Consider the following 20658-nt stretch of genomic DNA (forward strand, 5'->3'; position numbering starts at 1 on the left):
GCTGTTGGTGCTAAATATTTGTTTGATACTGAATCTTTTTCAGATGTATATTGAGCACTGGAGCCCCTGTGGTGGTGGCCAGGAGAATGCTCTCCCAGATCTCCAGCAGGAGGAGCACACTGACTCCAGGCTCGCCCAGCTGCTGCACTCTGAAATCTATCCCAGCTTCTCCAGCCGCTGCCCGCAGTGACTGATCATGACGGGAGTACTAGGACCCCTTGCCTTGGGCTTGAGGACTTCCTGACGGTCTGGCCAGACTCCCACAGGATTATGTTCTGATCTGAGTGGCTTCCTCCCCACCTTCCCTCCTTTAGCTGAGCTCATACTGCATCGGGGTCTGGGTGCTTCTGGCTTCCCACTAAACCCAGCTTCCTCTCTATTTCCTCACCAGCATTGCTCTCAATAAATCTGTTACACAGCAGATCCCTTCTTGGTCTTGGTGTCTGCTTCTTGGAAGACCCAGGCTAACACAAGTGGACCAGGAGATGTGAGGAGATAGGTTAATAGATGAGGAACTGGCTTATCTCCCACCCAGAGGCTGAAGAGGATGATCTGATCGGTTAGGTGAGTGGCATGAAGTCATGGCTCAGTTTATTAAATATTTCATAGATGGTGTGCCTGAACTGTGGCCCTTAGAAAGGCCTACCTGCAAAGTTCACCTGTGGCTAGTAATGTAGCAGTTTGGAGTTTAGGAGTATCCCGCCCCTCCCATTCCCTTACTGATAAGAGTGGTTTATTGTGCCTCCTGAAGGCTTTGTACAAACAGTAAGATTTATGTTGGAACACCTGCCTTCCTTCTGGGAATCTGGAATTTTGATACATGCTAGGCAGAGAGTGCCTCCATGACTGTACCCAGTAAAAACCCTGGACTCCAGGCTTGCCCAGGGTCGGGCAGGCTTCCCTGGTGGACAGTATTTTTATGTCACACATCATGGCTGAAGGAATGCAGCTCATCTTCTGTGACTTAATTAGAAGACTCTTGGAGCTTGTGCATGGTTTCCTCTGGACTTCGTTCACATGCCTTTTCCCTTTGCTGATTTTGCTTGGTGTTCTTTCTCTGTAATATCAGAGTTGTGAGTGCAGCTCTGTGCTTAGTTCTGTGGGTCCCGCTAGCACCCCCGCCGCCTCAGACAATAACTGTCCCCTTGGTCCTCTATTGGTTGCCAGGCCAATAACTAGGCTCAAATCCTAGCACAGCCTGGGTATGGATGTGTTAGGCTTGGCAAGGGAGAAAAGAGATGAGACCTCAAAAGTGTAAGAATTAGCTAGCATATACTGGCAGGTGCCAAGAATGTGCTACTAGGATTGGATTTTGAGAGGGCTTGATCAAGAACTAAACTCTCTCATTAAAACAATATTCAGATTGGAAAAAATAATTCATACCTAAAACATAAGGACAAAGAAAATTGGAAAGTGACATGATAAAGAAGATACACTGGGCATATATTAAAGGCCAGCTGAGATAATTATTTGTATCAGAGAAACTAAGCTTCAAAAAAAAAAAAAAAAAAAAGCATTACCAGGGATAGAGAAAGCTACTTCAGTCCTTAAAGAGTCAGCTCACTACAAAATTAAAATAATTCTAACCTTTTATTTACTAATTTGAAATAGCCTCAAATTATATAAAGCAAAAATTAACAGAACCACAAGAAAATTATAAAAAAACCATCATAGGTTTGGGAGGTTGCAACAAAACTTTCAAAGAATTTGAGAAGGAAGGAAGATTCGAAAGCAAAAGTAACAATCTTGTTTTAAAGTTCAAGTCAAGGTGGTATTTGATTGTAAAAGACTTCTGGCTTACAAATAGGAAGATAGATGAATGGAACTATTTGCAAGAAAACTAGATCCACAAAATGTAAAATATACAGACTTAACTAAGAGTCTATGCTTGGGAATGGTAAAATTTGCAATTTGTCAAAATGCCAGCAGGGGGCAGCAGATTCCCAACTATGGTATTCTACTTCCGCTTACTAGAGCTCGGTTTTATGAAGATTGTCAAATAAAATACTTCTTATTGGGATGTTGAGTAAACTGAGAACTAGAAAGTTATATTCCTTGTCCAGGGTCACACAGCTAGTAGGTGTCAGACAGGACTAAAACCCTCTCTTGATTCTACTTTTATGGGTCACAAGGAGGGGAAAGGGAAATACAGATGAAACTCAGCTTTTCAGTCTTTCTCCCCCAATAATTATTTCTGTTTTTTTAATGGTGCAAGGTTTTGTGAAACCTAGGATAGATTCAGTTTTTATTTTTAAAAATGATAGTTGAGCTGGATTTGAATTTCACTAGAAATTTCCTGCAGTTGGGTGACTGTTGCATTGTGGGAACTCCTCACATTCTATGGCAGAGATGCAGACCCTTGAGATGGGAGCATTCCCTCCCTTGCTCTTCGCATGCACAGAGTTCTCACAGTCTTCAGGGAGCCAGCTTGCAGCAGGATATTTGTGACATTTGGGAAGGTATCAGTCTCACTATTGGTAAGGGCATTTTTACAACTCTGCTGAGGGCTACAGGGAAAAACAATAGATGAACTACTGGCTAAACTAATAAAAAAAAAAAAGCAAGGACAAATGTACAAAAGAAGGGAGAAATAATCATAAAAATAGGGAACTCAATGTTAAAAAAAAAACTATTGTTCAATTCTATATGAATAAATTTGAAAACTTTTCTATGGTAATGTAATTTACCCAAACTGGATGAAGCTGGGGTGCCTAGGTGGCTCAGTCGGTTAAGTGTCCGCCTTTGGCTCAGGTCATGGTCCCATGGTCCTGGGATCAAGTCCAGCATTGGGTTCCCTGCTCAGCGAGTAGTCTGCTTCTCCCTCTCCCTCTGCCACTCCTGCTTGTGTGCTCACTCTCAAATAAAATTAAACAAAACAAAAAAAACAACTGAATGAAGTTTTAAAATCTAAACATATTTCCATGGAAAAAAACAAAGGAGAATATGAAATTGTTTTTGTCAAGCTAATAAACCTGATGAAGACTGACACAGAAAAAAATGAAAAGACCTGTCTCATGAAAAAACATTATTGCAAAAACCCTAAATAAAATGTTACCGATGTGAGCTCAGCAGTTTAATGGACTCACATACTATAACTAAATGTTTAATATTAGGACATACAGTGATATAATTAATCGTATGGCTGGGTCTAGAAAGGGGTGGGTCCTAGGCAAGAAAACCATTTGCTTTCCTTTTTTTTTAAAGACTTACTTATTTGAGAGAGAGAGAGTGCATGCAGGAACACATGGAGTACAGAAAGGGGGACAGTGGGAGAGAGAAACTTAAGAGACTCTATACTGAGCCTGGAGCCCAGTTCAGGGCTCGATCCTGTGACCCTGAGATTACAACCTGAGCTGAAACCAAGAGTTGGACACTTAGTTAAGTGACTGTGCCACCCAGGGACCCCAAAAATCATTTCCTTCTAGTTCCATAGATGATGAAAAGTCATTGGTGAAAATCCAACACTAATTCTTGGTGAGGAAAAAAAGGAATGAATGGATGTTTTCTTAATAATACACACCTAAACATAATCTGTTGCTACCTCTAAGCCAGCATCATGTTGGGTAGGGAGATACTAGAAGCATTTAATCTGGTAGGGGAGGTATTGCCAATGGAATTAAATGTACGTACAAATATTGTAAAGGAGGTTGCAACAGCACTATTGGCAGACATGATCACATTCCCAGAAAAACTAGAAGAATCAACTAGAAACTACTAGAAACAGGGAAACTTAGTAAAGGAATAAAATATAAACAGAAGTCAAAGAGGAAGAAAAAATATGTTTTAGTATTTAAAACTTTTTTAAATTAAAAAGGTCTATAATAGCTAATACCAACATGATGCCCACCATGGGTCAGGCTCTGCTGTAAGGATTTTACATGTATTAACCCTTGTAATCTTCACTGCAACCCCATGAAGTATAGTCTACTACAATTCCACTTAGAAATAAGGAAATGGAGTCAGTGAGAGGTAAACTAATACTTTCTTGTTTATACAGGGATAGAATTTGAACAGAGGCAGTACAGTTGCAGGATGTATACTTTTTTCCAAGAAGGCCATACCAGTTCTTGATCTATTAAGAGGAGAGGGGCGGTACCATTTCCAATGGCAGCAACAACAAGAAAACACCTAAGCATAAATTAAACAAAAAATGTGCAGTACTTGCACGACAACTGTATAAAATGTTGTAACGGGATGCAAAAGAAGGCTCAAACAAATGGAAAGGTTACTACATTGTGTGTATAGCCAGTGTATAACCACGTGTAACCAAAGATTACATCAGATGGTGGGAGCCAAGGCAAATGAACATGCCAGGTTAGATCACTCTGGGAAGAAAGGGGACACATAAGCAGATGGACTTGTGGTATTAACGGAGAATTCTTTGCACTTGAGAGAGATTTAAACAAGGTTATAAGCCAAAAGGGAGGTAGATACCACTTAGAGGGAGAGAAGGTGAAGGCAAGGGAAAAGGGAATCTCTGGAGCAGAATCTGAGATGAAGGAGAAGCCCACGGGGATTAGGTCCCCAGTGAAGGCTTTGAGCCCCTTTCCCGTTGACACAGGAGGGGAGAAGGAAAGGACGGGCATGGGTGCGGTTTTCTGTGGGAAGAGGGATGAACAGGCAGGTACAGGCAAGGCCTCCGAGTACAGGAAGGGTGCTTTGGAACTTTGCTGAGGGGCAGTTGGCAAAGATCAGCTTGATAAAGTAGGAATAATGGGCCCCTGGTCAGTGGGGAAACTGGGAGTTGGTAAGAGCCCCAGTGCGAGAACATAGTTACACCATGTTCTGCTGCCATGGTGGACAGGTGCAGGTGGTTTGCCGAGGGGGGCCTTCCCTCCAGGTTTGGCGGTCCTGGAAAGACAGCAGCATGAAATGCTGAGGCAAAACAGTTCACGTGCTGGGTGCAAAGGAAACGCAACTAAAGAAGTTCACCAACCAGAGGAAAATGGCTATCTGGGCATCAAATACCTTCATGAAGTCAATGTATAAGGAGGATGAAAGGTGAAGAATCTGAAGAACAGGAGGTTTGGAGCAGACAGAATAGTAAGATCTCTGAGCTGAAGTTCTTGTGGACATAGTTCTTGTGGACATCTGTGGAGGTAGCTTCGGCAGAGTGGAGGTTCCTGGAGGAGGCGTCAAAAAACCATGCTGGAAACCAAATTCTCCAGTGTGATCACAGGGAAAGAATGGAGAAGACCTTGAGCCAGGCAGAAGTCCTCAGTGAATGGGGAACATGGCTTGGGGGACATCAGGTGCACAGCGAGAAGAAAAGGGGGCAGAGCTGGAGGGCAGGAGTATCACAGAGGGAGAGGATTTTGCAAGAGGGAGAGAGAGAATGGGTGAGAAGTGGGTGTCGGGAGAAAGGTGTGCCTTGCCCGCTGGCCACAGCCAGCGCAACTGTTAAAGAAAAGGCCACCTCCACTTGAAAAGGAAGGCAAGTGGTGCTGGACGACAGTTTTAGACTTCAGATTGGCCTGAAAGGGAAGAGTTAATATTTATTGATCACCTGCTGTATGCAAAAGACAGAAATTATTATAAGCAGCCCTTGTATAATCCTTAATATTAGGGATTAAGAAATAGGTTTCGGAATCACCAATGTTGAAAGATAAACTGAGGCATTTAAAAAATGTTAAAATTTGGGGCGCCTGAGTGGCTCAGTGGGTTAAAGCCTCTGCCTTCAGCTCAGGTCATGATCGTGGGGTCCTGGGATCGAGACTCGCATCAGGCTCTATGCTCAGTGGGGAGCCTGCTTCCCTTCCTCTCTCTCCACCTGCCTCTACTTGTGATCTCTGCCTGTCAAATAAATAAAGTCTTTAAAAAAACAAAATAAAATAAAAAATGTTAAATTTATGTGAGTGTCTATAGATTCTAATCCGTGGGTGCCAAACCAGGAGTGGTTAGGAGCACTCCACCAAAGGAGGCCAGGAGAAAGACTTCGAGAACATGTGGGAACAAAGAAAGGAAATTATCTGACTGGCTACAGCTTAAATCCTAGTTGACTGTTGGTCACTGGCTGTCCTTAGCATTCAGTTTTGAAATCTTGAGGCACTTTGAGGGGTAGACTCTAGTTTGCTTACACAGGCCGTCTGGGCATTAGAACCCCCTCAGGCTAGTGGTTCTTATTTAATTGACTGAAACCAGGGTGCCTGGGTGGCTCAGTGGGTTAAAGCCTCTGCCTTCAACTCAGGTCATGATCCTAGGATCCTGGGATCAAGCCCTGCATCTGGCTCACCGCTTTGTGGGGGGGCCTGCTTCCCTCTCTCTCTCTCTGCCTGCCTCTCTGCCTACTTGTGATCTCTGTCAAATAAATAAATAGAATCTTAAAAAAAAAAATTGACTGAAGGCCAATAATACGTTTGAAATCATGTAGTTAGATTAAATTCCAGGTTAAATGCGAGTTCTATACGGTTCTAAATCCTATGCTATTTGTAAGAAATATGCTGTCTCCTGCCTGCTGGGATGGCATCATTCCAGCAAGATGAGGTGCAGACCTGTCTGTAAGTTCCTAGGGATGTTAGGTAAAATAAAATCAGAATTCTTTAAAAGGCCTCACTAATCTCAAATACAGGGAAATACCGAGGTATCGGAATTAAAGACGGCACTTTAAAGCAGAGTGACGAGCACTGGAGCAGGAGCTTGAGCATCCTGGGGGTGGGGGGGGGCTGGGCTACTCAGACGCTGGGTATGTAACCTCCTGGAAAGGACAGGAGACGAGATTTGGGGTTTAGCATGAGGGGGAGTTAGAACAGTGAAAGGGTGACCCTAGAAAAAGATCTGCCTAATAAAACAGACAACAAAAGATGAATGGCCCTGAATGATCAGCCAAGGCTCCCCTGACAAATGAAAACCAGGGGCTCTGCCTCACACAGCTCTGGGTCTAGGAACCACTGACTCAAAAGTTACACCAAAAACTTGTACAGGGCTGGGGCGCCTGGGTGGCTCAGTGGGTTAAGCTGCTGCCTTCGGTTCAGGTCATGATCTCAGGGTCCTGGGATCGAGTCCCGCATCGGGCTCTCTGCTTGGCAGGGAGCCTGCTTCCCTCTCTCACTCTCTGCCTGCCTCTCCATCTACTTGTGATTTCTCTCTGTCAAATAAATAAATAAAATCTTTAAAAAAAAAAAAAACCAAAACTTGTACAGGGCTGACCAATTCCTAGTGTTAGTGCTGCCAGATCCAGCAAATAAAAATACAGGACATGAATGCATATGTCCCAAATATTGTATAGAACACACTTAAACTAAAAAAAATTATTTGTTGTTTCTCTGTAATTCAAACTTAACTGGATATCCGGTATTTTGTCTGGCAACCCCGCCTGATGTACATGACAGATACAAATGCTAAAACCACTCAGGAAGGCCATTATCATGAGGTTCTTCACAAGGAGGGAAAAGCCGTGCTAAGTAGAAGGGCTCACGATTAACATAGGAAACCATCTAAAGACACAAACCATCTTGAACAAGAGTCAGGAGAAACAACACACAGGACGGAGCCTCAAGAACTCTGCCCATTCATTCACTGAGCAAATATTTATGGAGCAGTGCTTAAGGTGCTGGGGATCTGCAGGGAACAAAACACACAAAGCTCTTTTCCCTCACGGGATGGGGTCTAGCAGGAGAGCCAGAAATAGCAGTACAGGCGCCGTGTCAGATGGTGATCAGCATTATGAAGAAAAGCAAAGCAGGAAAGGAGAGAGAAAATGTGTCAAGAAGAATGCTGGTTTTCAGACAGGGAAAGGGAGGAAGACCTCCTGGAGATTCTGAGCGTAAGTGAGAGCACGAGCTGTACAGATTATCTGGGGCAAGAACTTTCCAGGAAGAGAGATCAGCAAGCCCAAAGGTTTCAGGAGGGGTGTATCCCCAGCAGGTTCAAGGGACAGCGCAGAGGCTCATGTGGCTGGATTCAGGTGAACAAAGGTCTGAGGGGTGACATAGTGATGGAGGGCACAAAGCACAGATTTGCCCAGTCCGGTACAGGAGCCAGCAGCCACAGGTGGCTGGTTACTTTTAAATAAGTGACCTTCAGTAAAATAAAAAAGAATTCCTCAGTCAGTCCAGCCACATTCCAGTGCTCGACAGCCACGTGTAATTAATGAGTACCATGCTGTGCAACTCCGAGAATGGCTCTTGTTGCAAGAGTTTGACTGAACAGTGCGGCCAAAGCCTTCTAAATCACTGCATCGCGGATCCTACTCTAAGTGAGATGAACAGAACAATCAGAAAGAGAATATAAAATGAATATGTTTCGGGCGCTTGCGTGGCTCAGTCGTTAAGCATCTGCCCTCGGCTCAGGTTATGATGCTGGGGTCCTGGGATTAAGCCCTGCATTGGGCTCCCTGCTCAGTGGGGAGCCTGCTTCTTCTTCTCCCTCTGTCTGCTGCTCCCCCTGCTTGTGTTCTCTGTCAAATGAATAAATAAAATCTTTAAGAAAATTTTAAAAAAAAGAATATGTTTCAAATGATTAAAAGAAGGCATCAAAGCCCTAGAAGATACCAAGACAGTGTAAAAAAGGGCAGATCTGAAAAAGAAACCACAGACGTAGACATTTTTTAAAAACAAATTAGAACCTCAGTGGCTCGATTAAGCAGATGAGATAGAAGACGGAATTAGTAAACTGGGGTATTTCATGTGGGCTAGGCAATGCTCAAGAAGCTTCACTCATCTTCACATCAGGCGTAGGCAGGTGGATGGTATTGTTTCTCCCCACAGAACAAGCAAGGAAACAGGTGCAGAGAGGTGACGCCTTCTCCCCCAGGCAATCTCAAGTCTGTGTACCCAACCACTGTGCCATATTGTCTCTCGGGAGAGACACTCAGGAGAGAACTCAGCACAGGAAGATAAAGAGATGATAAGTAAGAGGGACCAAGAGACGGGGATGGAAATGGAATGAGGTCTAAAGAACATCCAATAGAAATTCCAGGAGGAAGTAACAAAAACAGCAGAGGCAAGTAGTGTAAAACCGGATGGCTGAGAATCTGTCATGGTGGAGAGAGGGGAATCCTAGGATTCAAGATGCAGGAGTCCCAAGTAACATGAATACAAATAAATTCACAGAATTCATAGTCCAACACAGTAGTGAAACAGCAGCGCACCAAAGGCAGAGCAGGCATCTTTCAAAACCTCTAGGTGAATTTATTCCTAGAAGAGGGAGAGCTGGGAGGAAGACCCGTGGTGGGAGAGGAGAGTTCTGGGCGGTGCACACGGTGGTGGGGCTAGCTGCATGGAGAGCACAGGAGAGAGGCTGGGCAGGGCTGGGCTGCACTGTTTGCGGGGAGGACCACTAGCACGACTGTACCTCAGCCCTAGCCTCTCTTCGAAGACTCAGCTGTTCCAAGATCCCAACGGGCTTAGGCATGCTCTCTCAAGTAAGTACAGTGTGCACGTTGCTCTCAGAACTTGAGCAACTATTTGGTGTGCGAATGAAAGAGAGGTATTTTGAAAAATGAAAGAAGATGGGGTCGGAGGGAGACAAACCATAAGAGACTCTTAATCTCACAAAACAAACTGAGGGTTGGAGGGGGGCGGGTAGGGAGAAGGTGAGAGGAGAGGAGAGGAGAGGGTTTGGGAGAGGGGGTGGGGTTATGGACATTGGGGAGGGTATGTGCTATGGTGAGTGTTGTGAAGTGTGCAAACCTGCGATTCACAGACCTGTACCCCTGGGGCTAATAATACATTATATGTTAATAAAAAATAAAAAATGTAAAAAAAAGAAGAAGAAATGCTTAAAAAGAGAGAGAGAGAGGGGCATTTTGAGAAAAGTGAGACCAACCTGGTACTTGCACTGGGACCACTGAGCTGATGTATTTCTAAAAGGCCATGCAGGAAATATTTTTGGAAGGCTATTCATGGTGACTCTAGTTGTGTCCATAACTGTGATTTCATTTTCTGCTAAGATTCAAAAACCAGCATAATAAACAGATCGCATCCTTCCTAGATGTTTTCTAGGCTGATTAGAAATATTAAGGAAACTTTAAATAGGAACAAAACCCAGTGCCATTTCAGCAGCTTCTGTGGTCAGTGCAGTTTTGTTTGTCAGGAAAGATATGTTGCAGTCACAACTGTAAGAAGTGACAGAATGCCATCTTGGCCTCCCAATGGGATTTGATAACGGAAGACACCAGACAGTTAGAATGATCTCATTCTCACCTTATCACAGTTGCTGATGGTGCAAAACACTAAAAAGGACATAGCAATTTCCACTCTTATCCTCTACTTTAGGCAGTGTAGGGTTTTACCAGACCTTTCCACTCAACCACCCCATCTGCACAGCAAGTCCACCTGGGGAAGTGCTGTTACAAAACCAAGTCCTATTCTCTCTGTCATGATTAGATCATGAGTATGGGCAAGAAATGTGGATGAAAATAACTTTAATTCACTGTAAACAAGTCTATTCCTGTGGACTAATATTTTAATGTTAGAAGGCTACATGCAGCCCACTGAGGGCCTGGATTAGAAAAACAGCTAATTCCAGAACAAAAACTTTGAAAAATGTTGTTTCAACTAATTCTTACTTGTAAGGCTAGAAGGAAGGCACATTAACGCCATTTTTATACAAGAAGAAACGGAGGCAAAGGGTTAGATATGACAGACCGAATATACAAATGGATAACGCACAGGCCATGCCTAAAAACAGAACTCTGATTTACACCCCACAGCAATAAGCACAGGAAAGCCACCCATTATCCACAGAAGCCAGCCCAGAAGGCGATCCCGCTAGAAGTCAGGCTTGCCAGTCAGACCAGGAAGCAAAGCAAGAATGTTTGCTATGGTGATTACTAACTGATAGCCTCTCTCATTTTCTGTACTTATTTCCAACCTAGGGTCAAGCAGAGAAGGCCAAATACACATCCCTAACCCATTATCTGATCAATCCATCCCACAGCTTCCCCATGCCAACAGCCTCCAAGCAAGGCACACCTGCAGCCCTCCCTTCTTTTTCCAACATGAAGCTTTCCATCCCTCTGCTGCCCTTCGGCTTCTCTGCCAAAATGCAAGCGATGGTGGCAGACTCCCATGCTATAGTAAGCTTGAGCAGACTTTACTTGCTTGGCGGGTCTTCATTTATTTCCAGACTAACTGGCTCAAGATCCCTCAGCTGTCGTGCAGCTGATCAGGGTCTGGAACCAAGACCTGCCTGACTCCAAACCCAGCTCTTTCCACTGTAACTGCCTGCCCTTTGAGGAAGACTGAGCCGCAGACGCCTTCAACAGCTTGGCTAGCAGACACCAGTGAGAGGCAGGGGAACTGCCATTTGGCATAGTTTATTATTACAATTAGTATGCATATAAAACCATGTAAACTCCACAAAGTAAACAGTTTATACCCTAAAATAACCAAAAAGTCTGCTGTGAACTTCCAGCACCCTATTTTAAGATTTATAGTTTCACACAAAGTCATAGTTATACAAATAGAATCACAATATATTTTTTAGGTAAAGGATTTTTTTTTGTTTGTTTTTGGTCCACATTTTGTTAAACAAACACACATTTTCCTCTTTGGCAAGAGGGCAAATTCTGCACAGTGAATTCAACGCAAACAGATAAAAAGCACTGAACACGAGGTACGGCTGAGGTCTGGGCTAATCTGGACTCAGAGAGAACGCTGATTTTGTAAGAAACAAAATCAGTTCAGTTCCCCACCATCTCAGTAGAAAAGCTAGATGTGGATTTGGCCGCTGTCCCTTTTGCAAGAACACACCTCAAATAACTTTGTTTCATAGTGACAATGTGTTATTTCTGAAGAAAGTCACATAAAGTGTGGGCGTCTGACCTCAGCAATATTTTTAATCTGAGGTACAAAAGCATCTGTCACAGTAATTCGGCTGTCATCACTGCGTCACCTTCATTCAGTTTGTTGGGAGAGCAGTTTTGGTGGCCCCTGCGGTCTCTGCACTTGGCTTTGCAGACAGTTTGGAAAGGTGGATTTGCATGTGAAAGCCAGACTGCCTCTGCCCGCGGAGGTGAGGAGGAAAGCCAAGTGGGATGAAGGCCGGTACCTCGGAGACCCCGGTCTGTCAGGCAGGGAAGCCGCCGGCGGCCCGCAGGAACCTATCCCAAGTGGCGTCCAAGGAACAGGCAGCTGCTGAGGTGGTTGTGTGCTATTGTGTTTTAATCTACAATCATAATTGCTAACAACCACCCTGGTGTGTTTCTCCTGCTTCAAGTAATTTCATTCCTTCCAAAAGAATGTTAGCAATGCTTTTAGTTCTGGTTATCAAAGGAAAGGAAATGAGCCACAATAACAACAAGATTAAGTTTAAACAGACCTGCTGCGAACACACTATCAGATAAAACAGACTTCGGGCGAACATACTATTACACACGTTTCTGCAACAGCTTCATTCTCCCACTTAGCCTTTGTGCAGAAAAGCTGATCGAGCGAACTTAAGTTACTTTAATTCATGTTAAATACAACTCTGTACAGATTGCACATTTTATAGGAAAGCAGCTCAGTGTCACAGAGAAATGAAAATGCCATCTGAAAATTGTCATTTTCCTAGCCCAACAGAACCCAACAGGCTCTTGCCTGAAGGGTCAGAACAAAACCAGACGCACTACTTTGTAAACAGTAGGAGGTGGGCCCTAGGACTCCACCGCAGGATCCTATGAAATCTCAGGCACACGCGCGCGCACACCCACGCACACCTGGCCCCCCTCTCCTGTCTGCCAGGGCCGCACACAGCCCGCCGGTCTGTACCGCAGCAGGGTGCTGTCACAGTGTGCTCACAGGAGAGCGGTCATGGCCGTGGGGCTCTGGGGTTGGAGGCAGTCTCTGGGGGCCGCATAGGCGGCGCTGGCGGCCGGCTTCGCCCGCGGCTCCTGGTAGTCCGGGTGGGCGCGCTCCGCCGTCGGGCCGCCGGTGGTGGGCTGATCGTAGCCCCGGCGCTCGGCGGAGGGCGCGGGGTGGGGCGGCGTCTGGTAGGGCGCGCCGCCGGCTGAGGGCGAGGGCGTGAGCGCCGGTCCCGGGCCCGGCACGTGGTAGCCGCCCTGCGCCGAGAAGGTAAGCCCCCGCGCCGCCGGCCGCTCCACGATGGGCGTGGCGTACTCGGGCTCGGGGTGGGTCAAGGGCAGGGCGTACTCGTGGCGGCCGGCCGACAGGGGGCAGTGGTAGTGGCTGCCGGCCTCGGCGCCCGGCGCGGCTTCGTCTGCCTCGGTGTCCATCGGGCGGAAGGTGGAGCCCTTCCTGGTCACGGTCCCCGTGCCGATCAGGAGCGGCGGCTGGTAATCTGCAATTAGAAGCGCAGGAGACACACCGTGTGTGCGCCGCCCGGACGAGCCGGTTGTTTGCGAAGGCGGCGCCCTGGGGAGCCAGCTCGCCTGAGTGCCTACCACATAGCAGGCAGGATGAGAAAGCCTGAGGTGTAAAAGGCGGAGGTGCCACACACACGGGCTTACACAACCGAACTCGTGCTTTAGGAAGCCTCAGCGGGTGCTCGCTTCGGCAGCACATATACTAAAATAGGAAGCCTCAGCGGGTCGTGGGAACCTGGAAAAGGCAGAGAGGACGCTTTCCCACACCTGGGGGAGGGGAGGGAAATACCTCATGGAGCTCTCAAAATGGCTCTCGAGATGCCAGATTTTGGAGGTGGAGGCAGTAAATACTATGAGGAACGGGACCAGTGATTAAACAACCTATTAAAAACCATGGAAAGAGAGTTTGATGTGGTCAGAGTATGAGGGACATGGGGTACTTTAATGGAAAACCAAGACCAAAAGAACAGGTTGGGGTCTAATGACAATGGCGATGATACCAATGAAGCTCCCATTTATTGAGTCCTTACTCTGTGCCAGGCACTATTCTAAGATACTAAGGTATCAATTAATGAAGTCTTCAAAAAAAAATTACAATGAAGTACTGACTGTTACTCCCTCTGACAAACGGAAAACAGAAGCAGGCTGAGATGAAGTAACTTCTCCAAGATCACAAAGTTAAGCACCCAATGGAGCCAGAGGTCGAGCTCAGATTCCAAGTGCACACTGTTAAGGTAGACTCCCACATAAAGAACACTGAGTGCCTTACTAGCAAGTTTGGTTTAGTTCCATAAAAGAAACCTGCTGAGGATTCTAAAGAAGAGACTGGCAGCGTTAAATGTAACCAGGAAGCTGACTAAAGAGGGAAAGAAAAAAAAAAATGAGAAAAAAGGAAAAAGTGTAAGTCACACGCAAGAGGTCTGGCAGCAGTCTAGGGAAGGCTATCCCTTGGAGACATGACTCAGGCAATATGTATTACCAACAATGTGGGGAGTGAGGAAAGAGGGGAGCCAAGGCCCCTTCCCCGATGTTAAGCCCAGACAGTTGGGAAGCCACTCAGAAGAGAATGAATGGAGCAGCAGTCATGGGGAGAGTTAGGAACAATGGGTTCAATTTTGGACCCACTGAGGAACTGGTGACATTTGCAGGTAGTCTAGCAGGTGAGATTACTGACTTTTGGGGGACAGGGAGGGAAGTAGGGGCTTAGCAGCTGAGCAGACAAAAATACAAGGAAGGGCTCTCTATTGGGAGCTCTGGAGCAGGGGGGTGCAGCTGTTGAGGAGAGAGACTGTGGCTAAGTGGGGGGGAAGAGTGGGACCCGGGGGCTCTCACAGTCAAGGTGCCCAAGAAGGACCACACAGTGGGGGAGGAGGACAGGCTGCACCAGAAGCTAAAGAACAATGAAAGGAAGAAGAAGACAGACAAGGCGGTCTTCCCTCTCTTGTTTTATCTACAACATAGTACTAGAATTGGTGGGGGTCAAGGGGTAAGAAATAAGAAGATGGATTTTGGGTGGAGAGATGCTCTCTTTGCCCTGAAGCAGCTCAAGCAACCTTTCCACTGGTAGTCTTCTGACTGATACACACATGCACCACCTGGGAACTTCTGGGCCAGTGGGCCCGGGTATGGCCTGAAGGCCCTCATTTCTAGCAAGCTGGCCCTCAGAATGAACTTTGGGGGGTGAGAAGCTAAGCAGTGCTCCTAGAGTGCTGTTGGTGATACCTACGTATCTGAGAACCAAGACAGGTCTGCAGAAAGAGTACACAAATTGAGAGCAAGTGTTTAGGAACTCACAGCAATTCAAGACTAACTTTACGTCCATTGCTCTAATAAAAGAATTAGAGCTTTGTATTTTGTATGTCTTTTAAAAAATGTTTTCTCCTAATTTATACAGTTGACCCCAAACAACAAGGGTTTAAACTATGTATGTGCAGTTATAGGCAGATATTTTTTTCAATACAGCATAGTACTGGAAGTGTGTTTTCCTCGTTTTTATGATTTTCTTAATAACATTTTATTTTCTCTAACTTACTTTCTTCTAAGAATATAATATATACAGGTACCTGGATGGCTCTGTCAGTTAAGCGGCTGCCTTTGGCTCGGGTCATGATCCCAGGGTCCTAGGGTTGAGCCCCGCATTGGGCTTCCTGCTCAGTGGGGAGTCTGCTTCTCCCTCTCCTTCTGCCCCTCCCCCTGCTGATGCTCTCTCTCTTTCAAATAAATAAATAAATAAAATCTTTAAAAAAAAATATTCTCTAATGCATGAAACATATGTTAACTGACTGTTTATGTTATTTCTAAGGATGGATTCAACAGCAGGTTGTTCTTGTCTGCAATAAGCTATGAGTAGTTAAGTTTTGGGGAAGTCAGAAGTTATACATGGATTTTTGACTGTGCAGGGGGGCCAGCATCCCTAACCCCCTTGTTGTTCAAGGGCCAACTGTATTGTATTTTACAAAAGTATTAGTTCTCGATGAATTAGAAATAATTTTTTTTAAAGGCAAAAGAAGAAAAAAAAGGATCCTTTCCCCAAGAAAGTTTGAGAAGCTTGACTTTCAGGGATGACTTATCACAACACAGAGGCCATTCTAACACTGGACAGCTTCTTTCATCTCCCAGCTCATCTTCTATAAGGGCAGGAGCTGTGCTTTAATTCATCTTTCCAGTCCCTCTTTCTTAGTGTCTTCACCAAAACCTTAGCAATAGATTAATTCAGGGCTTCCAGATTTTCGTGGTACCTTGGGGCCACTGCTATAGGTCTTTTCTAGCCCCTGTCAGTGTACCGGCCTCGTCTGAATGGGCTTATTTCCCTCCTGGTCTCCCTTCTCCCAGAAGTAGCACTTCCCACCCGAGAGCACCGTCCCAAGGGGTTGCTGCTTACCTGCCATATCACTTGTGATGAGATCTAACTTTTGCGTCATTTCCTTTTCATTATCATAGCTGATGGTGAACTCAGTGGACTGATGTCTGGCAAAGGGATATTTGATCTGCTTCCAACAGTCTGGAATAAAGATAACACGAAACGAACTAATATCTCAGAAGCATAATGCACATTGTCCATGATGTGTTTCTCGATGAGTTGGGGTCAGGCCACCTCCTGCAGGCTGACCTTACATGTAGAGAGTGGCCATGGCTCCTCAGATATATGTAGCAGACACAGCATACTGCGGTCATTACAACAGCAAACACCATTCCAACCACACTTTCCACCTGCCTTCACGATGTATTTGTGTACCCCTCATGTCCCAGATTATCCCTATGTTACACATGGTGGCATGGCTTCCCATGATCTGCACAGACGTTACACTCGTGTCTCAGGAACTAACACTTCTGGCTCTTGAGACTCTGCAGAGGTGGTGTCCCAAAGGGCTCCTAAGATTCCGAGGTGTCCTGCCCTGTTGCTGTCTTTCTGGACTCTAGTAGATGGCTCATTGCATGGGCTTCCTGTAGTATTAAGGATTCTCTGCAACTGAACCAGAACCCTGCCTGGTTCTTCCTTTGCTTTCCCAGGATGGGAAATACCGTGGAAGCCTGGAGATGTGGGCCCGACAACGTACTTTGTGAAAATGGGGCTTTTATAACTTCTCCTGGGTGACAGGCAATGGGGTGGCCTAAACTCCAATATCTTCCCTCCAAAAAAAATGAATGTTGATCAATGATGGGATAATGCTGAAAAAAAGTAAAAGTAACTGGCCATGAAAACTTCCAGTTGAAATAAAGAGATATGATGTGATATTCCATCCCTTTTAGGCTTGCTAACTTAAAGACTATAGAGCTTATTTTTTTAACCATGTTAAGTGTGGGCCACAGACCTAATCATGCTTTTAATTTGCAGACCCTGTCCCTTCTCTAAGACAAAATAAAACCATAGATAGAGTTTTCTGTAAACCAACCTGTTTTCTGGGCCTTAGCTGATCCATATGGATTTCCTTTCTTCTTCTTCCTATAGAGACAAAAGAATCTTATTTGAAAAGCTTCCTAAGTGTTAAGTGTTATTATAGAAGAATACGTGAATTCTTCAGAAGAATAATTTAGTAGAAGAATTCTTTTAGAATTTTAGAAGAAAAATTCTTTAGTAGAAGAATACTTTCTACCCCTACCCAACTTGTTTTTAAAACATGTATTAACATTTTATCTTGGCCAAAGTAATGCTGCTTCTTTACACATGAACATCAGAAAAGCAAACAGTTTGGTTTTGTGATTAATTGAATAATTAGAGAAGAAACTTAAAAATGCCAAGGCACATACTTTCTAAAGGCTGCAAAGATTCCTATTCCAAGCAGCAGGGCAAGGAGCACCGGCAGAATTGTAACAGCTGTGATGTTAATTCCTAGGAAGAGGGAAAGCCGCCATATTACAACAGAAATGAGCTGCAGCCCAAGTTCACAGTCTAAAACTCAACATTGATTTGAAAGGTCTTCAACGGTTTAATACGGGGTAAATGAATATGTGCTAGGCATTTCCTGATATCAGAAAGCAAACAGGGGATACAAAATTCTGGCTCAAGTTTAGGAAAATAATTTTTTTTTCTCCAAACGGCAATTTTTGGTGGTCTTCGTGGATTAACATTTACTCTGAACTTGTTGGGACGACATTAGGCTTCACAATCAGAATTGAGGGGGAAGGTTTCACGCTGGCCCACCCCGCTGGTCGGGAGGTTATCAGCTCAAGAAACCAGTTCCCCCAGATGGTGGGAGGCTTTGCACGTGTGCACTAACAGTAGCTGGGGGAAAGGGGAGTAGAGCCCTGGGCTTCCTGTTACCAGGACTCTGGAGCAGGGGGCTAAGAGGAAATGCAGCCCGATGACCTCATAGAGCATTTCCACTCTGCTCACAGAACACCATGTCTTCCTACTTTAAAAAAGGAAGTCACTTTAACAGCTACTAAAGCAGGCCCCAACCTTGTACACACTATGCAAACTAAAGGAGGAATATTTGTTCTTCACCCTTTATCTGTGATTTTGAGAAGGGATCATCAACAAAGGGATGATCAGGAGTGGAAATGTGTGGTTCATGATGTGTGGGGGGGAGGTGGGGATGGAGGAGGGTTATAAGGACCTTCAAAAGGAACAAAAGTCATAAATAACTGGGTTATTATTTACCAGAGTGGAAATTTGGGAGAAATCTAAGAACTTAAACTTCCAACAATAGGGGAATGGTTAACTAAGTGATGGTATGTCCATAGGAAAAAATACTATAATATGTATTAGCAACTGTGTTTTTTAACTACTTAATAACACTGGCAGATGCTCATGATACAAGGTTAAGCAAAAAAATCTATGCTACAGGACAAAATATGTGGTATGCTACCATTTTTTCTCAAAGTTATAGATAAATATGGTGAAGTGGATACAGTGGAATATGGTGATTATCTGTGGATGTTAATTTATGGCTTATTTTTACTCTCATATTTAGATCTCTAATCTTTCTAAATTTTATAAAATTACACAAATCATCTTATATTCTGAAAAAAATTAATGTACTTTTAATGTTTACTACTTGAATAGGTTATATGTTTACATATTTAAACTTCAAAAAGTTTACGAAAGTCTCCCTCCTACTTCTGTTTCTCCTTTACAGGAAGCCAGATTATGTTTCTTGACATTCTTCCAGAGATATTGGAATGATTATCTGTATATATATTCATTCTTTATTCCCTTTTTTTAAAAAAATTATTTATTTGAGAGAGAGAGAGTGAGCACAAGCAGACAGAGGGTCAGAGGAAGAGGGAGAAACAGACTCACTGTGGAGCAGAGAGCCCAGTGTGGGTGGGGCTCAATCCCAGGATCCTGCGATCATGACCTGAGCTGAAGGCAGACACTTAACAGATGGAGCCACCCAGGCACCCCTCTTCATCTCCTATTTTGCATACTTGGTAGAGTGCTACATGGATTATTCTTTCCTTTGCAGATTTCCTTAAGTTTGTCTCTACCCCAGAGCTTCCCCTATTACTAAACATTTATTTTTCATGACAGCAGAGTATTTCATTGTATGGAGGTGATATGATTTTTCCATAAAATCTTTACCCGGTGTTTGAAGGGCAAATACTACTTTTTCTACTTACAGTATTGCATGGAAGAGTTGTGGTTATACATCACTTTACACATACCCAGCTACCTGTGGACCCTCTGACTCCAGACATTCATACGACAGAGAAAAAAGTTTTTGTTGAAGCTACTGTAATCATCACATAGAGTCCGGTTATCCTCCTGAGGAAACCACAAAACAGTTAGTGCTCTACCTGTGGGTACTTCTGGAGACGGGACGGATTTTGTGATCATCTCATCTTCTCTTTCAGTGGCACTGACAGTGTTTGGACTTGCTTCGTGCAACACCAATGAATCATTTCCTAAGGCAGAGGAGATGTTGGAAGAACCCCATGAGTAACAACCATCTGTGAGAGGGCACGAGCAGAGCCAAGTAACTCGCTGACTTGCCTTGTGTGATCTGGCAGCCAAAGAGTTCCACTTTCAAGGCTATCCTCTGGTGCCACGTCTGGGGGACAACCCGCACGTATCTAGCCACGATGGGAGGGATGAAATTATTCCTCACTGGATCCCGAAAATTAGAGTTGCCCTGAAACACCTGTAGAATCAAATAACTTTGACCTGAAGAGGCTGGTAGTTAGCTCCTCTGTCTTTCCCACCCGACACCTTAGCCAGGAACCCAGGTCTGCTGTAGTTCCGCAGACACGCTTGGTAGTGGAGCTACAAGGCTTTGCCAACAAAGGCTGAGTTACCTAACTAAGGCAGTGCTGCAGATCTGTTTTCTGGAAACACTGATAAAACATTTGGCAACCTGCTCTCCCACTCAGTTCTTTCCTCCAAAGTTTCTCTTACCTTTTCTTTATTACTCGCAATTCCTTTATAGGTCCTCCACTTGGAGTTGTTGTTTTTGAACTTCATCACGAAACTCTTAACGTAAAAGTTGAAATTTGACTGTGTGGATCCTGTGGTCATAATTCCTTGTAAGAAAATATTACTGATAGGTTAGATTTTACAATATATATATAGCATGTAGTACAATTCCAGGTTTCTTTTCTCTTTTTTTTTTTTTTCTTGTTTCCTCCTTGAAATCTTAAATCATTTTACAGACCAATTATTCTTATTTGCATTTTAAAACCTGACCACAGCTGAGTGTTTCAACATTGACAACATGCCATAAAAAGGTTTCATCTAGGGGCACCTGGGTGGCTCAGTTGGTTAAGCATCTGCCTTTGGCTCAGGTCATGACCCCTGGATCCTGGGATCAAGCCCTGCATTAGGGAGCTTGCTTCTCCCTCTCCCTCTGCTGCTCCCCCTGTGCTCTCCCTCTCTGTGTCAAATGAATAAATAAAATCTTAAAAAAAAAAAGCTTAATCTAATCCATATATCCACACTTAATAATCTGCACACAGGCTCTTCCCATCAAGAC

General features: G+C 44.5%; 2 protein-coding genes across 2 annotated transcripts in view; one reads left to right on the forward strand and one right to left on the reverse strand.

The window, feature by feature from the left end:
* GOPC (golgi associated PDZ and coiled-coil motif containing) overlaps window positions 1-423 on the forward strand; it is a 42161-nt gene extending 41738 nt beyond the window's left edge. The window contains exon 9 of the mRNA XM_044250004.1: window positions 44-423. Coding sequence (XP_044105939.1) covers window positions 44-54 — 11 coding nt within the window. The 3' untranslated portion in view covers window positions 55-423. The remainder of the gene's footprint in view (window positions 1-43) is intronic.
* A 10802-nt stretch (window positions 424-11225) lies between these two features.
* DCBLD1 (discoidin, CUB and LCCL domain containing 1) overlaps window positions 11226-20658 on the reverse strand; it is a 67580-nt gene continuing 58147 nt past the window's right edge. Inside the window, 7 exon segments of the mRNA XM_044250029.1 lie at window positions 11226-13221; window positions 16128-16247; window positions 17140-17189; window positions 17495-17576; window positions 19487-19594; window positions 19683-19830; window positions 20085-20209. Coding sequence (XP_044105964.1) covers window positions 12719-13221; window positions 16128-16247; window positions 17140-17189; window positions 17495-17576; window positions 19487-19594; window positions 19683-19830; window positions 20085-20209 — 1136 coding nt within the window. The 3' untranslated portion in view covers window positions 11226-12718.

Source organism: Neovison vison, chromosome 1, assembly GCF_020171115.1.
Source record: "Neovison vison isolate M4711 chromosome 1, ASM_NN_V1, whole genome shotgun sequence".
Taxonomy (NCBI): domain Eukaryota; kingdom Metazoa; phylum Chordata; class Mammalia; order Carnivora; family Mustelidae; genus Neogale; species Neogale vison.